This window comes from Hipposideros armiger, unplaced genomic scaffold, assembly GCF_001890085.2.
Source record: "Hipposideros armiger isolate ML-2016 unplaced genomic scaffold, ASM189008v1 scaffold_410, whole genome shotgun sequence".
Taxonomy (NCBI): Eukaryota; Metazoa; Chordata; class Mammalia; order Chiroptera; family Hipposideridae; genus Hipposideros; species Hipposideros armiger.
Window position 1 is genome coordinate 356,632 of NW_017731760.1, and position 26,096 is coordinate 382,727.

Below are 26,096 nucleotides of genomic sequence, written 5' to 3' on the forward strand. Positions count from 1 at the left end.
CACACACACACACACACACACACACACACACACACACACACACACCTGGGACACACGCCAGCAGATCTCTGAGTTGAGGACCCCTCGCCTGTGCCATTGAGGAAAGAGAAGCTGCTCTTACCTTTCCTTACTCAGGCAAGGATCTTGAGATGCCCAGGAAGAACAATTTACTCTTGAGGGGAGAACTTATGACTGACGTCTAAAGGATGGTTAATATGCTGATACCTCTGTGTTTCCTGCAAAAGTGGATGAGCCTATCTGGAATACCAGCGAGCCTGGGGCTTGGGTGGAGGGGCAGTCAGGACCCCTCTTGGTTTCTGCATCTTCATGGCAGTGGGGAGTGAAATGCCCCAGCCTTGTGATCAGACAGGAGCTCGTCCTGTCTGTTTCCCTGTACTGCATCCCTGTACAAGCTTCAGAGCCCAGTGCTCCGCTGTTCTCACCAGACACAGAATGATAATACTTCTCTGCACAGTGTTTGCAAAGATTCAAGATAACACAGAAGACAGGGTAGTAACAGGTACAGTATAGGTGCTGCCAAAATAGGAGTCAGTAGACCTACAAAGTGCCTAGTTCATAGTACACTGAATAGCTTAGCTGTTGTCATTATTACTATTTATTGATTTATTGTGATTGTGATTTATTACTGTCATCCATGAGGGTTTAAAATGTGAAAAGAGAACAACATTTAGAACTTACAAAGCTACAGTGATAGTGTTTGCTTTGACTACAGATGGCATTTTGGATATTTAAGTAGCTGCTTGTTTTTTCTATGACCGACCCCCATTAGAGAGAGAGCCTTGAGAGCAAGGAACGTGTCCTCCTTTACCCTCGCCCTCAGGTTGCACGGTTGTTCATGGACGATGTTAGGAATTTGGATGGTTGGCGCAGTTTCTTGATGAGCAAGTCATCCTAATAATAAAACTGTTTAGCTTGTCCAAGCTGCACTTTCAAAACACCACCAACAGCAGCTTCAAAACCACAAAGCCACAGTCGCGTTTCCATTTACATGCTACTCTGTCAATCAATGTTACATGCAAATTAAATGGGACATGAAGCTGCCAATAGGCATGCATCTCTGCATGCTAGCATCCTCTTCACTTCAGTTAGTGACCTAAATTCATTGCCTCCCATCCATTCCCACCCTAGCCAGTCCCCACCGGGACAGGAAGGCAGCCACACATGGCCCTGTGCTGGGTCTCGATGAGGAGAGGGATGCCCATGAGCGTGGCTGGATCCTTGCGGAGTTCCAACCGGAATATGACCAAACACTTAAGATGCTTGGATGCCTCTGAGTTAGTGACTATCCCTTCTTTAAAAATTCTTCCTAGAAGCACAAAAAGCAAGAGTTGATGCCCCAGCGCCCAAGCCCATGACCTAAAGCAGGCCAGTTTTCAAGGAGCCTTTCTTGAGAGCCCTCACAGCAGCCATTCTGCTGCCAGCCAAGCTCCTCCCTGGTTTGCTGCAGCCTGGGCTATGTTTTAGGTGAAGCGATGGCAGTGGGCACATGGAGCTACCCAGGAGGCCTGCTCTAACGCACGCAGCCCACAAGCTAGCGTTTCATTTTGCAAACTCTTGCTATTATAATACCGTGGGTGGGAGCTGCTGCAGTGCTTCATTCTTCCCTCCCTCTGTGGCTTGGGCACTTCAGTAATTTGAAAGTGCTTCTTTTCCTTTTTCATCTAGAGAAGTAAAAATAATTATAATAGAAAATGGGTAATTTGCAACTACAATGCAAGGCTGATAATCAAAACCTTGTAAATGGAAACATGAGCATATGTTTATCACTTCTTGAAACTAGGATGCAATTGGAAGTAGCTGTGGCCTCGGAGAGGGCATTATGGGAGGAAAGGCAGGCTTAGTTGTTTGCTGGAGACCTGCCTGCAAATGAGGCTTTTAAGTTGCTGTTGCTTCAGGAGCAGTGAATACAGGAAGATCACCCTGAGTGATGCCCAGCTGTTCAAGGGACCCTCAGGTAATCGCCTGTGTATTGATCACTCCCCTGCATAAAATGTTGCAGGAGCTCCCCAGCCTGGTCACGGAGAACCTTGTCATGCCCCTCACAACCTTGGCTATTTTTGCAGCTCTGACATGCCCCATGGCCTCCCACGTGCTCAGGCTTTGCAAACGCTGTTTCCTCTTCCCAATTCATTTTCCTGCCTAACTCTTATTCAGCCTTCAAAACCCAAAACTTGTGTTCCTTCCTCCTGGAACCTTTCCATACCTCTTTTGCACCCCTCCTTCTGCCTGGCTGGGTTGGGGGTCCTCCTCTGTGCACTCAGGCTCCCTCTGTTTCCATTTATGCCAGTTCTTACCACCCTGGGTTGTGAACATCGTTAGCCCGTCTGTCTTGCTTCCCACCAGCACAGACAGGTGGGCCTTCCAGGCGGGAATGTAGGTTATACTTCTGTCTCCCTGGTTCCTGGCCTACTGCCTGACACTTAGTAGGTGTTGACTGATGTTTGCTGAATGAGTGGATTATTAATGGCAGTGAAGGAATTTGAAGCAATTTTAAAGTTTGTCTTTTACAAACACACAATTACCATAGTCATTGATAAAATTAGCCCCACAATGCATTCCCAGCCTTCTGGGCTATTTGGATCTGTGTCCTTATTGACTTTTGTGATGCCATAAGGGGTGGAACATGAGATAGGCCTGCCCAGTTTTCAAATCAAAATCAAAATGGGGCCGAGAGACGTCATGGTTTTGCCTCTGTCAAATTCTGTGCGCCTCTGGACCATAATCAGGACATCAGTGTGTTTACTGCTTTGCATCTTATTTTTGTGATATTATCGGAAGCGTTGAAGGGCACACAAGTGCTTTCAGCTTGAAAAGGGGGTTGGTCTTATTAATGAAGTACTTGTGAGCTCAGGAAGTGAGTTTATCGCTGTTTATTCCCTGGCTGGTAACCCAGCGTCCAGCTCCCTTGGCCGGCTGGTGAGTGGGCATGTCTGCCAGCCACTGCATTTCTCCCCACCGCCCTTATTCTGAGGCAGTTCCGGGCTCGTGGGTCAGTAGGAGTGCATTAAATCAGCCCCCTGGTTTGAAGTTGACTTGATTTTTATCTGCAGGTTGACTTGCTGAAAGGCTCACTTTTCAGCTAGTCGAGTACTTCTTATGCCCCAAGCCGTGGGAAGAGGGGAGTAAATGGGACTCCTGCCCAATGGGTCTTACCTGTGAGACACTCCCGTAGAGTGGGGGTGTTCCAGAGCCATCCTCGCCTTGGGCTGTGCCATCATGGGACTCTGTGTGCTCTACCAGCTCCTGGGACCTAGGGACAAGAGAGGAAACGAGTCTGAGCTGGAAGTGGGAGAAGGGCTGGTCACGAGGCACTGCGTACCCCTGACCGGATCTCTTAGCTTGTCTCCATCTTTCTGACCTATGAACCACGAGGCTGGACTAGAGAGTGTTTCTGGTCCCTTGCGTGTGGCTCTGAAATGCGATCTTGCCCTGGGTCTGAGTTAGAATGTGTAACTGGGCCACAAGTGGCTCCAAGTAGGGAGGGGAGGGGGTATCTTGGCAGCTGGATTTGCTAGAGGAGCTGCTGGAACTGGGGTAGCGCTGGCCTGTGGGGGGGCTTGTTCTCCCAGCCAGCCAGCATACCCTAAGCCCAGATCATGTTCCAGGCCTATGCTAGACACAGAGATCAGAAAGGCAATGAGCTAACCAGACACTCCTGGCCTGGAGCTCATAATCTAATGGAGAAGACAGGCCACGCATAGTACAGTCACACACAGGCCCACCCGCCAGCCGTTCCCACTCCCCCGGGGCCCCCACCCCAGGCCTCAGCTGAGCCCTCTGCCAGAATTCTCCTGCCCCCACCTCAGGCATTCGACAGCTCCCAGTCCGTTGTGTTTGTTTCCAAATGCTTTGATTCCAGTTGTACTTGCTAGTTAGCCAATAACTTTATTAAATATTCCATAAACTGATGGATTATGAGTATAAGAGGAAAAAGTAGGTTTTTGTTTGTTTCTTGGTTTGTTTTTTGAAATTCTTTTTTTTTTTTGAATTGGGGGAACAGTGTTTTTTTCCAGGACCCATCAGCTCCAAGTCAAGTAGTTGTTTCAAACGAAAAACATAGAAAAAATACGTCATGACTTCTCCGACAACCCAATAGTTGTGGAGGGCGCAGTTCAGTGGCCCATGTGGAGATCGAACCGGCAACCTTGGTGTTATGACCACTGCGCTCTAACCACCTGCGTTAACCAGCCACCCCTGTTTGTGTGTTTTGAGGAGTGAATTGAATGCTTTGAAAAGACTCAAAAAAGTGATGGTGGCTGCCCTCCCGCTCCCCGCCATGAGGTTCTGGTGAAGGAACTAGACTGTAAAAGATTGGAGGTGGTAGAGGCAGGGCATCAGAAAACCAAGACAGATGCTGCCCTCGTGCTGCTCCTGTGCATCTCTAGGTACCCTCCCCACTGGGAGAAACGGGAATGGGGCATGTTGCTGACGGATGGCGTTTGTAAAAGCTCCAATCCCTGCTCCCAAGGCAATGCCTTGGCCCTCCATCAGATCGCCTACTTGTGTCGTTTTAATTTAAAGCTAGGTTTTAATTTTTTGAGTGATTCCCTGATTTAACCATTTGTTTCTGCTTTACCAGCCAGCCAAGGTTGGGTAAGAGGACTTCTGCAGCCACTGGGTACTAAGTGGCCATGGGGCGGGGCTGGGGACTGCCTGCTAGGAGCTGAGACTTATGGAGCCAGAAAAAAACATCATGGACCACCTGTCTGTCTTGTCAGCAAGCTTGGGCTCCCATCTGAGGACAGAGCGGGCAAGGGAGGGTAAGCTCAGGGAGAGGCCGGGCAGGGGAATGGGAGCAGGACAGGCTGTGCGGTAGCCCCACAGATGCGAGGAAGGCCAGGCGGGCCAGTGTTACAGAGGGGATGAGGAGGAGAGGCCAGAGAGAGACCTGGCAAGTGGGGTGTGCAGCATCCGGGGATGGGTGAACTGAGAAGGGGTGGCGGCGGGAGGCAGATAAAGGGAGCCAGAATCACCCCCACCCATGGACTGGATGATGGTGCTGTTATGCTCCTTTAGGGGACATGGGAGCAGGTGGTGTGGATAAACTGAGGGGACAGGAGCATTCCAGGCAGAGAGAAAAGCTCCAAGGAATGGGAGGAATGTTTTGGCTCCCTAGCCAGATGCCTGCATCATGTATTCATCAAGCACGTACTAAGCACCTTCTGTGTACCAGGTGGAAGGCCAGGAATGCTAATGTGGGTCTCAGACCCAGAGGAGGAAGGGCCACTCTGGGAGGTGCGTGGGGGCTGAGCGGGCAGGGAGGCATGGGGTTCCCCACCCTCACCCGCGCTGTGCCATCACAGGGTTGATAACGTGGGATGAGGAGCCACTCTTATGGAGAAACTGCATCATGGCAGGCTGAGTTCCAGGAGGCGACAAACCGGGAGGTGCTGAGTTCGAGCAAGTGGGGGCAAGGTAGGGAATAGAGGGAGGGGTCGGGCGAAAGGAGGACTCGCACAGGAGTTTGTACAGGGAAGAGAAAGGTCTGGGAGTCTCAAATGCAGCCTTTTACACAGGCTTCCGATTTAGGAAAATGGTAACTGGGAAACCACTGATAAATGATCTGTTTGCTCAGAAAATAATAGCCTCAATGTGAATAAGCATTTTGTAGTTTCTCAGCATTTTATAGTTTTCTATTATTTTTTAATTAAAGCCTTTTTTAATTATGAGGATTTTAACAATATCACTTATCTTTGGCATTATTCAATGACACATTGAGAGGTGTAAGGTCTTTTCAATTGGAATTTAAGAAAAAAAATCTCTTAGTGTCATTTTATTTGCAGAATGACTTCTTAGGAACCTTTTAATCCAAGCATAAGTATTTGTGTAAAATGGAGTAGACACAGAAAATGACACAGTAACACCAATAAGGTGACATTTATGAAGCATCGATTCCTTAAACTGGAATGTCTGGCATTGTTTTCTCCCTGTATCCGTTTGTTAACGTTTTAACACCATTGTTTCAATAAAATCAGAGTGAGATGCCTATCATGAAACCCACCTTGTATTTTGAATTTTTTAAATCCTCTCTTGAGTGAGTGTGCATCTCCCTGGTTAAGCACAGCAAACTCAGGTTTCTCTTCTTGCATTTGCTTTTGGACTTGCAGCGTTTCGGCCAGAGCTGTTTGCTCTCTAAGAACAGAGCTGCGTTTGCTTCTCCAGTATTCCCCGCCTCTCTCGCGGGAGGGACGGGAAGGCAGTTGATTGGATCTCCATCCCCTCTCCTAGGGAAAGAGACTGCAGGGCACCCGTTCACTTTTGCTTTCAAAATTGAAGTGAATTTAATTGAGTTTTGAGAATTTTACAGTTCCACTTAAACAGTCTGCTACTGGGGACCTGGGAAGCCAAGTTGTGAAGACCCCTCCAAGCATGCACTCACAGGCCCACGCAGAAGTGAGAAGTGCTGTTGTCACCTCGTTCATGCCCAAGTCTCGGGAGACAGCTTGAGAGAAAGCCAGGGATGTGGAGTCAGTCAAATCCCAGCTCAGCGTTCCTTGTTATGTAAGCTTGAACAAATGAGTTCTCTTCTCTGAGCCCCAGTGTTCTCATCTGCAAAGGGGGAGTAATAGCATCGAATTGAAATCATATGTGTAAAGCGACAGTGCCACATAAATGGTTAGTAATGATCTTATCCCGCTTAAATGCTAACTCGACAGCTTTCCTTGGCTTGTCCACTCAGCCAATTAGCCTCGTTTCTGGGCCTCCTTGCGTTTTATGGGTATACTGAACTGGATTATGGCAGTTGACTCATGTGGCTCTTCTACCAGCTGTGGCCTCCCTCCAAGCTGAGGTGCTACCGAGTCTCCTCAGGGACCCCACACCTGGCTCAGCGCAGACCCCAGGGTGTGAGAGTCTTTCCCAGGCACGGTGTCCTCCCAGCATCACCTCCAGCCTGGGCTTTCAGGGTTCTAGGTGAGGACCTACGTAGAACTTTCCCTCTCAGGCCTTGAAGTTGAGGGCTGGACACAGATCAAGGAGTGGGCTTCAGTGGATGGGAGATTTCTGAACACCTGGGTGGGGGCATTCAGAGAGCCACTTGCTTGGAACAGCAGAGAGAAATGTCTAGAACAGGAGCGCTTAGTCATGGCTGCAGACACTTTCACAGGCCATTAGGGGGATAGTTGGGATGAAGGACAAAATTAAAGAAGGCCATTTGGCACCCTTGCCCAGGACCCTGAGGCAAGACTCTCATGTTCACGCTTCCTCAAACCTGCCAGCTCCCCACACAGGCGGCCTGCACTCTGTGCCACAGACTCGGGCCACCCTAACTCCAGCAGCTGCCTTTGAGATGCACCCTGTGATTCTCAGGAACCTGGAATCCCATCATCACTGATGGGAAAAGCAGTTCAAAGCCGTCGGCAGTGGGTCAGTGGTATCATCTTCAGAAAAAGTGCCACATGTTATTAGCTTTCCCTCTCTTAATATCACGGGTGTTAGGCAGACTTCCTCCGCTCAGAATAACCTCTGGCTTTTCAATCATTTGGTATGAATATATGTGGAATCATTGGCGGCGTTTTTAATCTCTCGGGTTTTTTTTCTCCCTTCAGATTACTTAGAAATGTACTTTCTCGAGCTAAGTCCTGCTACAAACACTGCTTTGCAAGAAATGGGGCTTTTTACAAAATTTACAGATGAAAATCATACCGCGGGAAGCACTGTACAGTTTCTAACTCAGGAGTATTCATGTTACAATGTGTTATGCTCTGCAAGTTTCTAAATATTATCGTTTCTGTCAAAGTTCTTCATACAACCAGGCTGAGTGAGTCTCCTACGTTCCTAACAAATTCTTACAAAAATCATAGTTAAGGTTTTATGACAACTCCATATTCTTATTTTCCAGGATGTTGTCATTTTAAAGTGGAAATATCCATGGGCTACATTAGGAAGTGATTTTAAATAATCACTTGTGATGTATCGGGGTGAGGAAAATTGTATATTTTATGTAAAAGACTATGTGGTGAGTTTTATGGTTATTTTTCGGATCCTACTGTTGAGAAGAAATCAGATATTCCTTTTTGTAAGTGAAGTTACGAAATCTTCTCTGAAGGGTTATAGAAATAAGATAAATACTTCTCCCCAGGAGCGATGTCAGTGACTTCTGCCTCAAGGAAAGGAAGTGCAGTGGAGAATCGCTCCGGGTCCTTTCCAACCTTAGGTTTCTCTGAATTTATTACCTGCACAAAAGGGATCTTCTGTATCCCCTGCGCCTGTCTCATTAGGCCTGAGGGCAAGGGTTATGTGTCATGATGCATTCCTTGGATAAAACTTAAAAATCTGCATAACCAAAGAGCTTGGTTTATAAGGCAGTGTCACAGCCTAAGCTCTGATTCTAGCTCTGTCATTACCTTCCTTGTGTGACCGTGTATAAGCACCTTCACTTCTCTCGTTCTCCGTTTCCTCAACTATAAAATGGGGGGTTTGGACCAGATGTTAACAGTCTGCAAATGGGAGAACAAAACCAAAAGCATTCCATACTTTGGTTAAACGTAAGCCTTCTAGATACAGCAGTCCCTCTGCATAAGGAAAAGACCAGCTCCCAATCTTTGTTTTTGTGACAATTTCTCTAAAATACAGGAGATGAAAGTCCTTCCTGAAATTTGTAAAAAGGAATTATAAAATGCCATGACTTTTAAAGATTTGCAGCAAATCTTGGAGAAGCATAGTTGGAAAAAGGAGCACTTCATATTATATAGAGGAGAGAGAGGACTGGTTTCTTTCATTCTGCAAAAAGCAGTAATTTCACTAAGCGTCGGCACTTAAGAAGTGTTTGTAGAGACCTCTCGCCTTCAAAGCAATGCATTCCTGTAGCTTGTGTTGGAGATGGAAGTGGCTCCAAAAGGAAATGGTGCTCACAGTTCCTTGTTGTCCAGAAATCTCATCTTTGCTTTGGGGTCCCAAGATGCACTTCGCTTCATCTCTCCGGTGCCTTTGAAATGAAGTGCGAGGTCAATGCATATTTCCCCTAGCTGTAATAACACCCTTTTGGTGCACAATTGATCAGCCTGGCTATACATTAATCCAAAACAGCGTTTCCAGTGGAGAGGTAACTGGGGGACTCTTTTCATCCAAGAGCTCTGCCTTCCTATGTGCTTGAGCATCACTGGGGTGTACTTTAGGGTGTACTCCAAGGAGGAAGGCTAGGAGGATCTTTTTCCAAGGCATAGGGCCTCCTGTCCTGCTGGTAGGTCACTGACACAAGGAGGGCTGTGCCAATAGTGAGCACAGGAGCTGTCTGCTCCCCGGATGAGAAAACCGCCCTCCCAGGGTGCAGGATAACCTTTAGAAACACCCTCGTGTAGAATTTCCCAGGAGGAAGTTGGTGGAAGCTGCTGAGTTGGTGAGCAGTGACCTCGCCTGCCCCTCTCCTGTGGGAGAGACGAGACACACTTGCCTGGGACTTTAGTCTACTGACTGTGCATTTTATTCCTTTTTGAAATAAAAACATGGCAGCCCCTCTAGGGAGCTTGGCGTAAAAGCCAAGCGTTTGGCCTCTAGCCCTGCAACATCAGCTGGCCTACAGGCAACCTCAAGAAGCCACAGCCTGTCTTCAAAGACCACTTGCTGTCCAGCCCTTCGTCAGGCACACCATAAGTGAGGGTCTCCCCTATTTGCCAGACCCCTTACTAGACAAGGTCCTCATAGTGTGTCCTTATTGCACATTCATCTTGTCTTTCTTCAAACTACAAAAACAGTACACACTTAGACAAAAGGTGCATTCGTATAAAGTCAGAAGTGCGAGCCTGCCCACACCTCCTTCTGTCCCCCCAACAGTCTTCCCTTTACATTAGAGTTAATAACTTACTCTTTGATATGTACCCATCCAACAGATTTATGTGCATATATTAGTGCATATAGTATATATTGTTTCTGTATATTATAACATAGCTTTTTAACCAAAATGAGGAAATACCATAATACTGTCTGCAACTTGCCTTTTTTTAACCCAGCATTTACTCATTAATAACTTCTCATGTCAGTATATGTAGCAAAAAGTGATTTTTTTAATAGCTACATAGGATTATATAGGATTTAACCATTCCCCTGTTGGTACTAGACATTTGGATCTCTAAATTTTTCACTATTATAGATAAACCTTCAGCGAACAGCCTGGTACCATATGCTTGCAGGCATATGGCCATGTTTATTAATAATTACAACTGCATTTGTTTAAAGATGTGCTCTCCCGACATACGCAGACCTGCGCTGCCCTATCTGAGCTATGAGATTAATTTATGGGAAGTTCCTTATCCAGATGTTCGCTTTAAGAACTAGCCATGTTTTCTTCATGCACTCAGCCCCTGCTTCAGGAGGGGACATTGATCAGAGCTATCCCCAAGGACCCGGGAGTGTGACAGCCTGCTTGCCTTAACCTGTGCTTCATGGGCATAACTGTCCTGCCTTGAGCCCTTTCATGTCCCACTTGCTGGAGGCAGGAAGTTGAATTCTACCAAATGCCATCAAAAGAACTGTAGAGTACTTAAGATGGGTTTTGTTTTTTTGTTTGTTGTTGTTTTTAAATATTTTCATTGGGGATCATTGGGGAACAGTGTGTTTCTCCAGGACCCATCAGCTCCAAGTCAAGTAGTTGTTTCAATCCAGTTGTGGAGGGCGCATCTCAGTGGCCCATGTGGGGATAGAACCGGCAACCTTGGTGTTGTGAGTGCTGCGCCCTGCGCTCTAACCGCCTGAGCCAACCAGCCATCCCTTTGAGATGGGTTTTGTACAAATTGAAACCCTCCCCTTCAGCCCCTCCGTGGGTTTATTTGTTTACTGGGCCATTGTAACAAATTACCATGAACTTAGTGGTTATTTAAAACAAGAGAAATTTATTCTCTCAGAGTTCTGGAAGCCAAAAGGCTGAAATGAGCATCACTGGGCCCAAATCAGGGTGTCAGCGGGGCTCTGTTCCCTCCGGAGGCTCTGGGGGAGTCTGTTCCTGGCCTCCTCCGGCTTCTGGTAGCTGCTGGCGTTCCTGGGCTTGTGACCACATCACTCCAGTCTTCAAGGAAGCATTTCCCAATTTCTCTCTGTTCCATCTTCACATAGCGCCTCTCCTCTCTCTCTCTCTCTCTCTCTCTCTCTCTCTCTCTCTCTCTCTCTCTCTCTCTCTCTCTCTCTCTCTCTCTCTCTCTCTCTCCCTCCCTCCCTCCCTCCCTCCCTCTGTGTGTGTTAGAAATCTCCCTTTCCCTCCCTCCTCTAAGGATACATGTGATAGCATTTAGCATTTAGGGTCCTCTGGATAATCCAGCATAATCTCATTTTAAGATCCTTGACTGAATCACACATGCAAAGACCCTTTTTCCAAATAAGGTAACACCAAGGTTCCAAGGAATTAGGGCCTGATATCTTTGGGGAACCTTATTCAGCCTACTGCAGTGGGATTTTCCAACCTCTTTTCCAATATGCTTTAACTAACTGCTGGGGCACACTGAATTATCCCCTTTGAACCCTTTGGAAAATGATTTTCATTCATAAGGAAGACAGCAGTAGATGTTATTTTACTCTGTGCATTAAAAAATGAACGAGAAAGTCAAGGTCAGACAGAAAATCTCTGGCTGACAAGCTCCTTAAGATGGAGACGACAAGGCACGGACCACATGTACAATGGCTACACGTTCAATTCCAAATGTGCCTGCCTCCCCTTTTCAATTTGGAAATAGTTAGCAGTATAATAGTTTGCATGCCCTAGTTAGAAGGAAGTTGAGAAGCCATCTGTTCTACCTTACCGCCTGCAGATCAAACCACATCCAAAGCATGAAATTCATTTTAGATGTGGATACATGGTTCTACTGTTGAAAACAATGGAGGCTGTTAGGCAGTATTAAGGGCATAAGGCCAGGAGAAGCACATACCTCTCAGGTGGTTGGCAACATCGAAATACAAGGATAAGTGTCGTGAGCACACATTTGACTGACAGAGTGTCTGCTCCTTCACACTCCCCAGTCCTCCCCGTGAAAGGCCTATTAACAGTTTTGAACGTGGCCCTGCCCTTGCCGTGTGAATGCTAATGTCTTAGCCTTCCATTTCCCAATTTCACAGCAGACCTGCACGCTCATAAATTAAACTGCATCGCTCAGCAATATTGTGGACATTCTAGGGTTTAGTCCAAAATGGCCCAAGCTACTGCCTATTTCAGCAGAACTCCCTTTGGCCACCGCCTCCTGTTAATATATTATAGAGACATTAGGACAGCAATTTGAGAGTGCAGACCAGGCAGGCAGAGACCATACTTCCCTGCACAGAGGTCTGAGGGCAGACGGGAGTGGCCCAGGGCAATGAGCATGGGGAGATGTTGACTCCTTATATCAGACAGAAGGTGAGGCATAGCTAGACCTACCCCACCAGAAACAGAAGACATGATGTGTCTGCCAGTCTGACTTGTCATAAATAAGCTTGAATGCGAATAGCTAGAGTTCAAAAAAATAACAAGTCAGTTGGAAGAAGTAAAACAAAAAAGAAAAGAAAGAAAGAAAAGCCCTGACTATGGCATGTTTTTGTCACTTTCTAGCCAGTGAAAGGAGTTAAAAACATACCAAAATGCCTACCACTTAACCAGGTTACCTAGGGTAAAGGAAATAGAGATATAGTGATGTTTTGCCTTCCAATGTGGTAGACTAAACACTGTGACTTTTGTAATCAAAATAATGCATGCACATGGTTTTTTTAAACTATTGATGTAACTAAGAAGAGCTGTTAATAAAAAGTTACAGCTCCATCCTTACCCCCTTGCCTACCTCCCAAATGGTAGCCTCTCTTTTTAAGTTGTCTTGGGGGTTAAGTGCACAACTCTAAATTGTGTTCTGGCCAGATAGCCATTGAATCTGTTATGAAAGATTGATTTAACTCATTTATACTCGGCACCCTATCCTTCTTCCTTCCTCTCAGGGAAGAAGTGTTATCTACTTTAAGAATCATAGGGACAGAAGTTGTTTCTACAAACTGTCCACCATTTGGATCTAATACCTGGCCAACACAATAGCAAGTATATATACCATGAAATATATGTTGGATGAACTTGGTTAAAAATTTTAATGAATTACCGCCCCAAACCTGGCTCAGGTCTGTTCTGACTTCATAGATCACGCCACAGATTTGCAGTCATCTGCTCATGACCATGGCAGTCTGCTTATAGCTCAATAAAGAAGGGAAGATGAGCTGCTTGGCTTATAATTTCTGGAGGAAATTATATTACATGAGATGGGAAAAGATTGCTCTGGATTTGTTTCTGTTGGGCCCACTGAAATTCTCAAGCGAACACCTATGGTTGAGCAGCAAGACTCGTGCCTGCCATGCCCCTGCTGGGGTTCTCGGGGCTCCCACTGGTCTGTTCTGCCTTCATGGAGAGCCTGGCATGCTTTTCATCTTTCCAGGTATTTCAGGGTCTCCCTGTCATCCTCCTGTTCCCTTCACTTGTCATAAACAAGATGGCAGTGGCTTCTTGTTTTCTTGTTTTAGTGAAGGATAAACAGGCAAGCTAAACAAAGCTGCCTTCTTTGTTAGAATTTTTATATTTGATTTTAGGACTGGTCCTAATATTCAGTCCAAGAGGATTAGGATAGAATGAAAGCAGTTTAATGGAGCCGACACAGGGAGGGGGTTGGAAAGTAAGTGGTGAAGCTTGTGAAACAGGTCATGACCAGATTATAAGGGGCCCTGGGGTGCCACACTGAGTTTCAACCTTATCCAGAGCGTGCTGGGGTGGCGCAGGGCTGAACAGGGAGGGAATCAGATGTGCGCGTTAGAGACCCCTTGAGCAGCTGAGCAGAGGATGAATCAGAGGATGTGAGACTGGAGACAGGAGACAGGTGAAGCGTGCACTCAGGTCCGATTGAGAAATAATGAGCCCCCATACAAGGCAGTGACTGTGGAGTTTGAGAGAGAGATGGATAATAAAGATATTGCAGAGGTGGAACTGACAGGCTGTCAAGGCAAGGGAGAGGGAAGAGACCAGATGGCTGCCAGCCTTGTGATCTGGTTACTAGAAGGGCCATCGTGCCATTCCCTGCCATCATTGTAAACAGTTCTACATTTTGCTGCCATACAGGGAAGCCCCCCAGGGCTGTAGAGGGTGTGCTTTCCCAATACTCAATGTGGCTCTTTGCCCACTGCTGGACTGGAGCGAGGCCCTCGGCATGGACCCTGGATTAGGCTTGGGCAGAGGAGTCTGAGGTGGGACTCAGGAGTGAGGATGCTGAACCAGCCAAGGGAGCAGACACAATTTATGGTGCAAGAGCAAAATCAAGTTGAGATGGAAACTGACCCGGTAGATAGGGAGACAGACTCACATGGGGTGACGCAAACTGGGCAGACCAGGAAGTGTCAGTGTTGGAAGCAAGAAGGGGGTGGGAAGGTAGGCAAGCCTGGGGCTCGACTGTTTTGATGGGGGGATGTTTCCTTCTCAGCTGCTAGTGCCTGCTTTAGTTTAGACCGTGCTGGGAAGTAGCTGGTGCACTCTGGCTCTCACTTTGATCTATGTTTCCCTTTTTCCTTGTCCCCCAGCGAATCATGTGAATATTCCTTATTTACCTTCCACTCTGCATTAGATCCCGTGGGATCCCTGCCCTCAGGGCTTCACAGTCCGCTAGGCAAGAAAAGTGTGGGGGCTCAACAGAGCGTCACCTTTAAGAGGTCAGAGGAGGGAGCACTGACTTTCAGGGAGGCCGCCACGGGGAGCTCCATGGGAGAGATGGCCTGGGAGACACCATCCTAGCTCCGGGAAATGGCATAAACAGAAGCCCAAGGAGCAGGAAGCCTGAGAAGACACATCAGAGAATGGCCGGCGGTCTCCGCTGGGTGAGGATATGGATCACGCGTGGGGAAGAGAGTGTGGTCAGGAGACTAGTAGGAGAGGTAGAGTGAGGCCACCATCTTCCTGATGCCAGAGGAAGGACGCGACCTAGCAAATAAATGCCAGTGGAGGACAAATTACTGAAGACTTTATCACTGGCTTGGCATAGGGGCCCAGATTTTATAGTGTTTGGCGCATGATAAACACTCAATAGTTTATCGCATCAGTTTGAGTGACTGAACTCAGACTTTCAAACTGGTTGATCTGTTTAGCATATTGAGAAAAGACTGGATTGGGGCCAGATTGGTGGTAGGGAAGTGATTCCAGAGTTTCTCTCACCTTATCAAGCAAGGAAGGCATCACTGCAAGTGGGGTGGGGGCCTGTCCGGCCTGCATTCACTTCCCCTCTGTGGGAACAGCAGTATCCACTGGTGTGAGCTCCAGGGACCTTGGCTGTGCCATGGGACCCTGTCCAGGGTAAGACATTGGCACTACCCTGTCCCTTGTCCACCCTGAGATCTCATGTTCACTCTTCCTTTATTCTCTGTGATGGGCTGGTAGCCTTCTGATAATTCCATGCTCTTTCCCTGTTTTGCTTTTGGTAGGGAGGACAACTAAGATAACCAGATAAGCTCATCTACCTTGTTTGCAATTTTTAAAAATCCTAGTTGACACAAGAAAGTAAGGACATTCTATAGTAGGGTGGGTCTCAGTAGTGGGGGAAGGTGAAGACCTCATGTGAGGAATATGGGTCATACTTGGAGGCTAACTGTACTGGGGGGACATGGTGAAGGATAAAGAGATGCCATAGCTAACTGGTAGGTTTTGATCATGGCTGACTAGTAAAACAGTGGAATCTTTTTGCAGATAAGGGGTAAGGGCAGCTGGAAGCAAGTATGGGAGATAGTGAATTTTGTTTTGAACACAAGGAAAGGAAAGGAGCTCATATTTCTGGAGGCCCTCCTATGGGCCAGATGCTGTTCTAAGTGTTCTGCATGAGTCAACTCTGATGACCTTCATGACAATCAAGGAAGTCTGTGTAACTACAGCAGATCCTCGAGTAACACCATTTCATTATAACATTGATGGGATGCCCTAGGAATTTAACTCTTGTTGATATCCATTAGCCTATGGTAAAACTCAATTCGTTATATGTAATTTCACATAAAGTTGCAGACCCTGTTGATGATGTGAAGTAAAGACTTACTGTATCTCCATTTTCCATATGGGTGAGGCTCAGAGTGGTCAGTTAACTCACTGCAGTGGGCACAGGGCTAGTAAAAAATTTCTGGCTCTCCATCTTTGAAACACAGAGTCAGATTGTGTTTTCTAACTCATTGAAGTTGGGTGGGGTTGTTGGGAGTGACAATTAAAGACCAATCATAATCCCAGTGAGGGACCTTCCAGAGCCCTCTTTTTCTCTGCTACAGTGACTGACTATATTCCAGGTAGTAACTGCTCCAGCAGCTTGGGTCCTGGATTGAGGCACAAAGATGACACAGTGCAGAGCCCCCAACCAGCATGGAATGGGCATATAATAGGAACATGAAATAAACCTTTATTGTTTTAAAGTACTGAGATTTGGCGGTTGTTTGTGAATGCATCTCATCTGGCCTCTCCTGACTGATATAGTCACTCAAAGTCACTCCATGAGGAAGTGCTAATTGACTTTGAATCCAGGTCTGTCTGGCTTATTATCAAGCCAGTGCCGGGTGGCCATCCATGGCCTGTAGGGGCCCATAAGCAAGGTCAAGACTAGAGCAGTAGATGTGGGTGCCATCTACACGAATGTGGTAGGGAGTGAAGAGAAAACCTTGGGGATTTAGTCTGTGGTCCTTGGGGTGAGGCCTTATTTCTGCCCTGAGGATTTGTGGTCAGCTCCACACAGCCTACTGCTAAGTAGGACATCCCTGCTGCCTGCTGGGTCTGCTGGTTCAGAGACAATGGCTTGAGCTCCTTGACATCTGCACATTCAGACCATTGCTAAAAACTTCCTAAACTCCAAAGGCTGGAAATAGCCCAAGTGATTTGAGGTTTTGCTCACTTGTAAATGTTTGAGTATTGTGTCCACAAATTGCAAATTGAGTAACTCAATTTTGAGGCACAGCTGTTATTTGGAAAAGACCCATCTAGGAACTCAAACTCCCTGCAAAATGATTGTGCTTTATTTTTGTCAAGTATCAGAAAACCATTAAACTGCCAAGCCATATGGCAAATGCCCACTCGAAGCAGAGTGCGACAAGTGTACCGTAATGAACCTGTTTTTTCGGGAAGGAGATAGGACAGAGTCTGGTTTTTGTGATCTACAGAAAAGCAGATTTGCTGCTGCACATTTCAGCCTTCTAGAGTCCTGAGTAAGGATTTTTCTTCCCATGAAAAATTCATACAAAAAAATTAAGTTACGGTAGATTTTTTTTTAGGTGTATTTTCCCTTTCAAACAATATCCATTTGAGTTTCTGCATATAAAATAGGTTTAACTGGGGCAATAGAAACTTCCAAAAGTTTACACACTTTTTCATTTTTTTATATACTAATTCAGTGAACATTCATTCGATCTCAGTATATCAGGTAGAATTAGGTTTAGCTGCATATAACAGAAAACTAGAAAATAATGGGGGCTTAGAAGATTCTTTCTCCCCCAGGCAAAAGAAACCCAGAGGTAAGGGGCTGGTAGGCAGCTTCAGGGTCATCAGGGTCCTGGCTTTCTCTTGGATTGTTCTCTGTCCAATCTGGACTTGGTCCCTCTCCTCAGGCTCCAGTAGAGCTGCCACACTCTAGCCATCACATTCTAGAAAGCACGAGTGGAGAAGAGGAGAAAGGCATGCCTTTTCCTTTTAAAGAGAGCTCCTGGAAGTATCACCCAACATTTCTATTTGTTGATTACAAGCCAAACCTTAATCACATGGCATCGCCCTACTGCAGAGACTGGGGAATATAGCAGCATGCCCAGCTAAAGACAGAGATACTGTTACTAAAGAGGAAGGGAAAGTGGATATTGGCAAGTTACCAGCAGACTCTGCCCTGCCTGAGGTCCTGAGATGTTCCTCCTGCTAGATTTCGGGTAGTTTGTGATTTTAATCATCTGCTACTTTGCACTCCTCACAGCAGACCTGGGCACTTTTCACCTTCTACCCTCTCTCTTCTACCTTCTTTTTTCCAAGTTGGCAAGTTGGCTATGATTTGGGGCATATTTATTCTTCATCATCAGAAGATGTTATTTCTATCCAAATGACATGAAACTACCCATGCCTGTGTTTCTCAATATCGACTCTCAACTGGGTTCCAGGGACAAGTGATGCTTAGAGCTGAGTTACTGTGGTTGGCGCTAGATGGAAGACGACAGCAGTGGGACGTGGGAGTGGCCCTCCTTGGGAGCACTCTTCTGTGGTAACATCTAACAGGTGGGGGGATGCTGACAGGTGCCTAAGGGCTGCTAGGTTTTGTTTGATCATAGGTGATGATAAAAATGGTGGGGCATTTTTTGAACAAGGTGCAGCATATGGAAGCAGATGTGGGGATGGCGAATTCTGTTTTAAGCATAATGAAAGGAAAGAGAAAGGAGCTGATATTTCTGGAGAGCCTCCTGTGGGCCAGGTACTATGCCAGGAGGGCCAATTCTGATAATAACCCCCATGGCAACCTTGGGAAGCTGGTGATTTATCCCCTTTTTTCATGTGGCTCACTGAGGCTAGGGAGAAGTTAATTAGGACTCTTTACCAGAACACAAGCACAAACCCTTCCCTCTCAAGCATGTAGAAAGAATCAGCATCGATGTGTAGTTTTGTCACAGTGCCCGCCCTGTGACAGTAACCCAGGTAAGCTGTTACTCAGTTCCACCTCCTGAGGGCGGGGATACAAGAGACCTCATTCCATTCCTTGTGCACCTTCAGATCTTTTGAAAAGTCTCAAAACTGAAGAGCCAGGTGCCTTCCTGGGGGTCTCATCATTAGGATGAGGGCTTAATTGTCATGTTCGTTCCCTCCAGGGATGGCTGGTAGAGGATCCTCACACCTAACAAAGAAGGCCCGCCTTGCTTTTGTTCTTAGCAGCACGGAATGCCCATAGTAACAGCCGGCGAATCGAACAAAGTTGGAAGGAAAAAGTGCCCGGAGTTCACGTGAAGGTTGATTGCCCTGGAGAAGTTGACACGCTCGCACAGATGGCAGTGATTTTGCTGGGTCCTGAAAAATGTGCTCGTCAACCCCACAAATACATACTGCGACTCTTGTTTTCTTTAAGATGAGGAGTCCGGTCAAGAGGGCTGTGTAATGAAAGATGTTTGTAGAATCCATTTCCATTCTGCCCGAAGCCATCTGCTTTATGTCTATAATAAACAGGGATGTTTTCAGCCGCTTTCCTGGGCCAGGTCCTGTTAAAAGCGCTCACCACAGGGAAAGGTAAATTGACTGCCTCCCAAGCGATGAGCGTTAGCACATTACATCTGCAGTGACGGGCACTTAACCTTCCCGGCTCGCCTTCCTCTCCGTGTTTCTGCGACGGCCTGTGACAAATGGGCCGAGGGGCGCATGCTTAGTTAGGATTTAGTACCTGTGGGGCAGCGGCCAGCATCGCACTACTTGGTGATTACGGTGATATGTAGGCAGCAGGGAAGGCCATCCTCTGGGAAGCTGGGGACCACCTGACCTTCTCGTGGGGGTAGCCATCCTATCCTGGGGCTTCCTGATGCATCATCATGGGAGCGCTTGAGAGCTCTTTCCGAAACATAAATATGAGTAAGTCACACGCCTGTTTCAAATCCTTCAGAGGCTCCTCATTATCCATAGGCTAAAATCTAAACTCCACAGACCCCCCTGGGGGTCTGCATGACCCTTGCACCCTCTGCAGCCTCATCATGGGCCACCCACACATCAGCTCACACCCACCCATGCACATCGACATGCTTTTAGTTCATGACCCACCTTTGGTGGCAGTTCCTAGACTTTGGCAGTGCTGGTCCCTGGGCCCGACACATCCGTCAGTATCCTCCTCCCCAGCTCAATTCCTGTACCTTCCCTGCCCTAGCCTGAAGGCCACATTAGAGAACCAGCCCCTCAATAGGTGAGTGTGTTAGTTTCCTGTGGCTGCTGTACCAAAGCACCACAAATTACTGGCTTCAAACAACACCATTTCATTTTACAGCTCTAGAGGTTAGAAGTGTGAAATCAAGGTGTCGGCAGGGCTGTGTTCCTCCTGAAGGCTCTGGGGAGAATCTGTTTCCTTGCCAATTCCAGCATCTAGAGGCCATTGGTGCTGTTTGGTTCATGGCCCCTTCCTCTATCTTCAAAGTCAGCTGCAGAGCATCGTCTCCTTTCTGATCACTACTTTGGTCCTTACATCTGTATCTGTCTGAGCCTCCTGCCTCCCTCTTATTAGGACCCTCACGAAAAAAGTGGGCCACCTGGATAATCTAGGATAACCTCCCCATTTCAAGGTCCTTAATTTAAGCACATTTACAAAGTCCCTTGGCCTGTCAGAGCAGCGCCGGTGACCTCCAGGTTTCCAGGACAGAGGGAAAACCTTGGTGTCATGTTCAGGAGGATGCTATGTCCTTGTTGATGGGATCCTGGCATTGAAGATGGCACAACACGGTAGGAATGCCTTCCCTGATTTAGGTCTGAGTCAGGTGAGGTGGTGTCTTGAGGAGAGAGGTCTTAAGTTTCTCTAGGAAGCCAGAAAGGTTGGTTCATATCTCTGGAAGGCCTCGTCTATTGAACGTTTGGGACAAAACCAAAGAGAGAAGGTGGCTATCTGAAAAGGATGGTTTATGGTTGGCGACAGTCACTCATTCTCTCATTCATCCCACACGCATTTGCTGAGCCCCTGTGTGCTAGGCACCAGGCAGGAGTTGAGGGGACCTAGGTGAGTAAGAAACCACCCTATAGGAATTCATCTTCTACTTGGGGAAGAGCGAAATGGGACCAAATCAGTGATGGTTCTGTGGCTGACAAAAAGAAGAAAGTGATCAAATGTGGAGCAGTTACATCAGCAGGCGGGAGAGGGAGGCACAAGGTAAAGACTCCCAGGAGAAATCCTTGATGGCAGGAGGAGGGCGTTTCAGGTGGTCGGAACAGCACTGGCAGAAGCCAGGAAAAAGGAAGTGGCAAGTTGTATTTGAGGAGCGGGATGAAATGCTGTCTGAATGACTGTAAAGTGCGAGTACACCCAAGTGGGGGCCGGGGCCAGGAGTGGGATCTGTTTGCCTCGTCTGCAGTTTAATGATAAATTCCGAGAAGGCCGTATGCCCGCCTTCTCAACTCATTAAATCCTTCAGCAGCAATTATTGCTCACTCTGTGGACTTCCATTAAATGCTTATTGATGAGAAGCCTTTCCCAATAGCAAAAGTCTCCCACACTGGCTCCGTCTCGCTAGATATTATTAGATGATAGGGCAGATGAGTCACTTTTATGGCATGCATCTGGCCTTGTGTCTGATGAGACTTGCACTCGAATTGGAGCCTGGTTTATTCTCCCGGTGGACCCCTCGGGTGAGTCCCTTTCAACCCTATCCTTGTATTTCTCTAGGTTTGGGCTTGGGAGGGGGTTTAGTGGAAGCAAGCTAGGGTATACAAATGACGTGGGTACACTGACCTCGTTCTTGAGCCTGGGACCGTGCGCTCGCTGCCTGCTCTGCCTGAGATGCTGCTCAGATGGGGTAAGCGACCGTTAGAGTGTTAGAGTGTGGCTCCGTGTGCCCACAGCACGGAAAGAAAAGGGCACTTATTAAATGTCATTTATTCCTCTTCCCAACATCACACTCCATTGCCATTGATGCCACCGTTCAAACAAATGTTCTAATTTACAGTTTTCTGGGAACTTTTGGAAAAATGGAGCAAAGCCCCAGGTTACCTGAAACGCTGTAGTTACAGTTTCTAAGGGCCCTAAAAAAATTATGTTTTGTCAAAATGAAGTAGAATTTTGAAAGGGCTTCATAATAGTTGTGAAAAACAGCCAGCCTCTTCAGATACACTCATCATAAGGCTGCTCTTGTGAATAGCTCAGCACACTCTGCAAATAATATCTCAGGAAATTATCCAACCTTCCTGGGAAGAAGCTGGCAGCAGCAGCTTGCAGGCTGCTTTCTCATACAGTAGGGGGTGTTCCTGTTGCCTCAAAAGAAGCTGCAAGTAACGACAGCCCACCCAGGTTGAGGGTGTTTTATCTTCACGTTGTAACTAACAATACCTCCAGAACATCTTCCCTAAATTAGGGGGTGCATTGGGCCTTCTCACCACTAGGATGCGGGCCCACTCTCCAGCCGCCCTGAAAGTTCCCTTCCAGTCTTCACTGAGCCCTACTCTGGGCCCAGCTCTGTGCTTGAAGCCAAGATTCAGAGGTGAAGGAAACACCACTCCTGCTCTTAAGGGGCTCACTGTCTGGCAAGTAGGAAAGACACAGGAGCAGGTTTTTGCAACAGGATGGTATGTGATTTGCTAAAGGTAGATGAGAAATCAGTTAACCCAAGCTAGGTGTCAGCAAAGCCTTCCCGACAGCCCTCTACACCATCAACTCCCTGACAGTTGTATCCCCAACTCTGTGACAGGACACTGTGGCTTAGCTAATCTTCTTGCCAACTCTTTTTTCTTGCTGATTCCCACTGGAGAAGCTGAAAAGCTAAACACTTGCTTTTCCAGCCTCCCTTGTAGCTAGAGTGGCCATGTGACCTAGTTCTAGCAAACGAGACAGAAGCAAAATCTACAGGGGGGGTTCTGAAAAAGCTCTTGTATTCTTGACTAAAAGGGACAGCCAGTCTACCCTAGCACCTTGAGCCTTCTTCTTGGCCTTGGTTGTATTCATGGTGGCTGTAGCTACAGCAGCAATCTTGTGATCATGAGGCAAAAGCTGGGAGAATTGCAGGCCATTGTTGAGCTGTGATCCAATGCGAGAAGGGCCAACTTCTAGACTTTTTGTCATATGAGAAACAACCTCTATTTGTTAAAGCCATTGAGGTTCGGCTTCTAGGACTTGCCACCGGACACATCCCTAACTAATAACAGTCACCTAGCAGGCAGTCCAGAAATAGTGATGGGAGTCATAAATACTGTGATGGCCTGAGATGGACCTTAACAGATTGAGGTGTGCTAGGGGTGTCCCAGTTGGAGGGAACTGAAATAGCATGTATGAGAGCTTGAAGCAGAAAGTCATGAGGAGCTCACCAAGCAACCACTAACAAGTAGTTCATCATTGCTGAAGTATGGGGCAGGCACTGGTTGGGTACAGCCCAGAGAAGCAGACAACAGGAGCCAGATTAGAGCAGTTCCCTTAGGTACAAAGAGAGTCCTGGGTTCCAGTGACCGAGAACTCTCCATGTTCCCCCTGGAACTGCAGAATTACAGTCAAGGCCACCACAGCAAGAGGCATAAAAGGAAGTGAATGCATGCCTTCTGTTGGTCACTGTATTAGTCAGCTGTTGCTGCATAACAAATTGCCCTCAAATTTAGCATGTTAAAACAACACACATTTTTGATCGCACTGTTTCTATGGGTCAGGAAGAGTGTGGCTACCTGGGTCTCCTGACTCAGAGTCTCTTACAGGATGTTCACAGGGCTACAGTCTCACCTGAAGACTTGGCCCAGGAAGGTTCCATTTCCACATTCACACGCACATGGTTATTGGCAGGACTCGGTTCCTCGTGGGCTGTTGGCACCAGAGGTCTCCTTCAGCTCTTTGCCCTGTCGGTCTCTCCATGAGGCAACTCACAACAGGGCAGCTGACTTCATCAGAGTGGGCAAGCGAGAAAGTAGAAAGGGAAAGCCAAGGTCTTTTTGTAATCTTCTCACAGAAATGGACTTCCACTCCGTTGCTATATTTTACTCATTAGAAGCAAGTTACTAGGCCCAGCACATACTCAAGGGGAGGGGACTACAGATGACTATTAGGAGGTGAGCATCATGGGAGCCATTTTGGAAGCTGCCAACCACAAGCACACACCGTCTCCTTTCTCCTTCTTCCCCCTTGTCATGGTCAGCGGCAGCAGCAGCATCTTTTTCGTCATTGTCATCGTCATCACCACAGCCACAGGGACTGTTCATTAAACACTTCTTATGCACCAGGCATTTTCCATACATAGCTCATTGACCCTCACAACAACCCTATAAAAGTAATATGATCCCCTTCTTGCATGTTAGGAGCTGAAGTTCAGAAAGGGACTGTGATTTGCCCTGCATCACACAGCCAGCAAGAGGTAGCATTAGAAGCTGAACCGAGGCTTAACTCCAGCGGAGCTTTCACCACCACTCCAGGAGGCAGCATCTCAGAGGCAGGAGCACCATGCCTGCCAGCCAGGATCCCAGGCTGTTTTCTGCTTTCCCTTCACCCCACTGGTGATAAAAGCCCAACGGTGTGGGGACATGAGGGTGGGTTAGGCCCTCTCAGAATGTTTGGGCCTCAGGTAAAGGATAACAGGTAAAACCAGAAAAGATCTGTAGATTAGATAACAGTCCTGTAACAATATTAATTTTCTGATTTTAATCATTTCTGTGCAGTTATATAAGAAAATGTCTTTGTTCTTAGGAAATACATACTGAAATATTTAGTGGTAAAACGGTATTATATCTATAACTTACTCTCAAACGTTTCAGAAGATAATTATTTATAGGTATGAGTGTGTGTGTGGAGAGAGAGAGAATGAATGCTAAAGCAAATGTGTTAAAATGTTAACATTTGGGAAATCTGGGTAAAGAATATGTAGGAATTCTTTGCATACGTTTCACAGCTTTTCTTGTAAGTTGGAAATTATTTCAGAATAATTTTTTTAAAGTACTGGTCTACTCTGGGACCTGAGTTCTGCTTGGACTTTCATCTTTGATAGATCAAAGATGACATTATGAGGGTCTTACATACCTCCATTTGACCCAAGGGAGATGAAGACTCAGCAGAGCCCAGGAAGAGTACAGAGCTTACAAGCAGAACAGGGCCTCTGAGGTCAGGCTGCCTGGGTTGCAGTCCTGGCCTGCAGCTTCTAAGGGCCCTGAGCTATGTAAGTAACCCTTCAGGGTTGTTGAAAGGATTAGGTGAGACCAGGGATAAACTCAGCACAGTTCCTGGCCCATCGTGAGTCCTCCATCAATGTCGTTATTGTTATTATTGCCTCCTCAGTCATCTTATAAGTGAGAAGTAGTGTCTTGTGTTCGGCTTCCAGACACTGATTTGGACAGTTGTCTTGGTGCCACCTCCCTGACGTGCGTTTTTGTTCCCACGAAGGCAGGGTGGCCACTGCAGTGGGTGCGGATGTGCCTGACGAGATGAAGGGCCGAATCCCTGTGGTGCTCCTGGCCTGTGGCTCCTTCAACCCCATCACCAACATGCACCTGCGCTTATTTGAGGTGGCCAGAGACCACCTGCACAAAACAGGTCAGTCAGGGGGCCAGGTCCAATGAAGAACTGGTGGGTTGGACCTCACGGAGCTTTGCTGGCTGCTGTCATCATCACCATTATTAAAACTGCTCGGTTTATTCATTCACAACATAACTGGTGGCATACATGTCCTCCATCATATTCTGAGGGCTAATGCCCCTTAGCCGTGTGACAAGAACAAGTCATATCCCTGACCGTAAAGTTGAGCCCTTCTCAGCGTTCCCCCACCCCCTGCCCACCTCATGTTGTCCATGGAGGCTAAAGACACTGGGCATGTTATAGAACTTGTGTCTCTCTCAGGGCATCCTTCCTGGTGCTCCCAGAAAGCACTTACCTACACAGCCAGATGAATAGGTAGCATGTGCCTTTGAGAACGGCTGCTACTCTTCAGTGGGAAAGCAAACATTATACAGTTGACCCTTAAACAATGCAGGGGATAGGCACGCTGAACCCCCAAGCAATTGAAAATCCACGTATATCTTCTGACTCCTCAAAAAGTTAATCTTCTCTTGGTATTCATGGGAGATTGGTTCCAGGACCCCCGTGGATACTTAAATCCATGTAGCCTCAGGTCCTTTATATAAAATGACATAGAATAATGCAGAAAATACTATCTTCAACCCACGGTTGGTTGAGTCTATGCATATGATATCCACAGATGCAGAGGGCAGACTGTATATTTATTCAGAAAAATCCACGTATAAATGGACCCATGCAGTTCAAACCCATATTGTCCAAGGGTCAACTGTATAATGGGGATTTTGACGTTTTCTCCTTTGAAAGAATAGATCTTAGATGATCACAAATTAACAATCTTGTGTATAGGGCATTTCCAACACAGATAACATGGCTTTGCCAGAAATATTTAATCTGAGACTGTTTCATCTCCTTGACTATCCATTTCATTATTAAGAAAGTAAAATGGCATTTGGA

At 46.9% G+C, this 26,096-nt stretch overlaps 1 protein-coding gene across 6 annotated transcripts in view; it reads left to right on the forward strand.

The window, feature by feature from the left end:
- Nucleotides 1-26,096, forward strand: part of NMNAT3 (nicotinamide nucleotide adenylyltransferase 3) — a 110,326-nt gene that overhangs the window by 15,752 nt on the left and 68,478 nt on the right. For all 6 annotated transcript variants that reach the window (XR_002126378.1, XR_002126380.1, XR_002126379.1 and 3 more), the window contains one exon: nt 25,015-25,160. Coding sequence is in view for 2 of the 6 variants with exons in the window: in XM_019663921.1 (XP_019519466.1) it covers nt 25,015-25,160 (146 nt within the window). In the remaining 4 variants the exon portion in view is untranslated. Of the gene's footprint in view, nt 1-25,014; nt 25,161-26,096 lie in introns of those variants that run through there.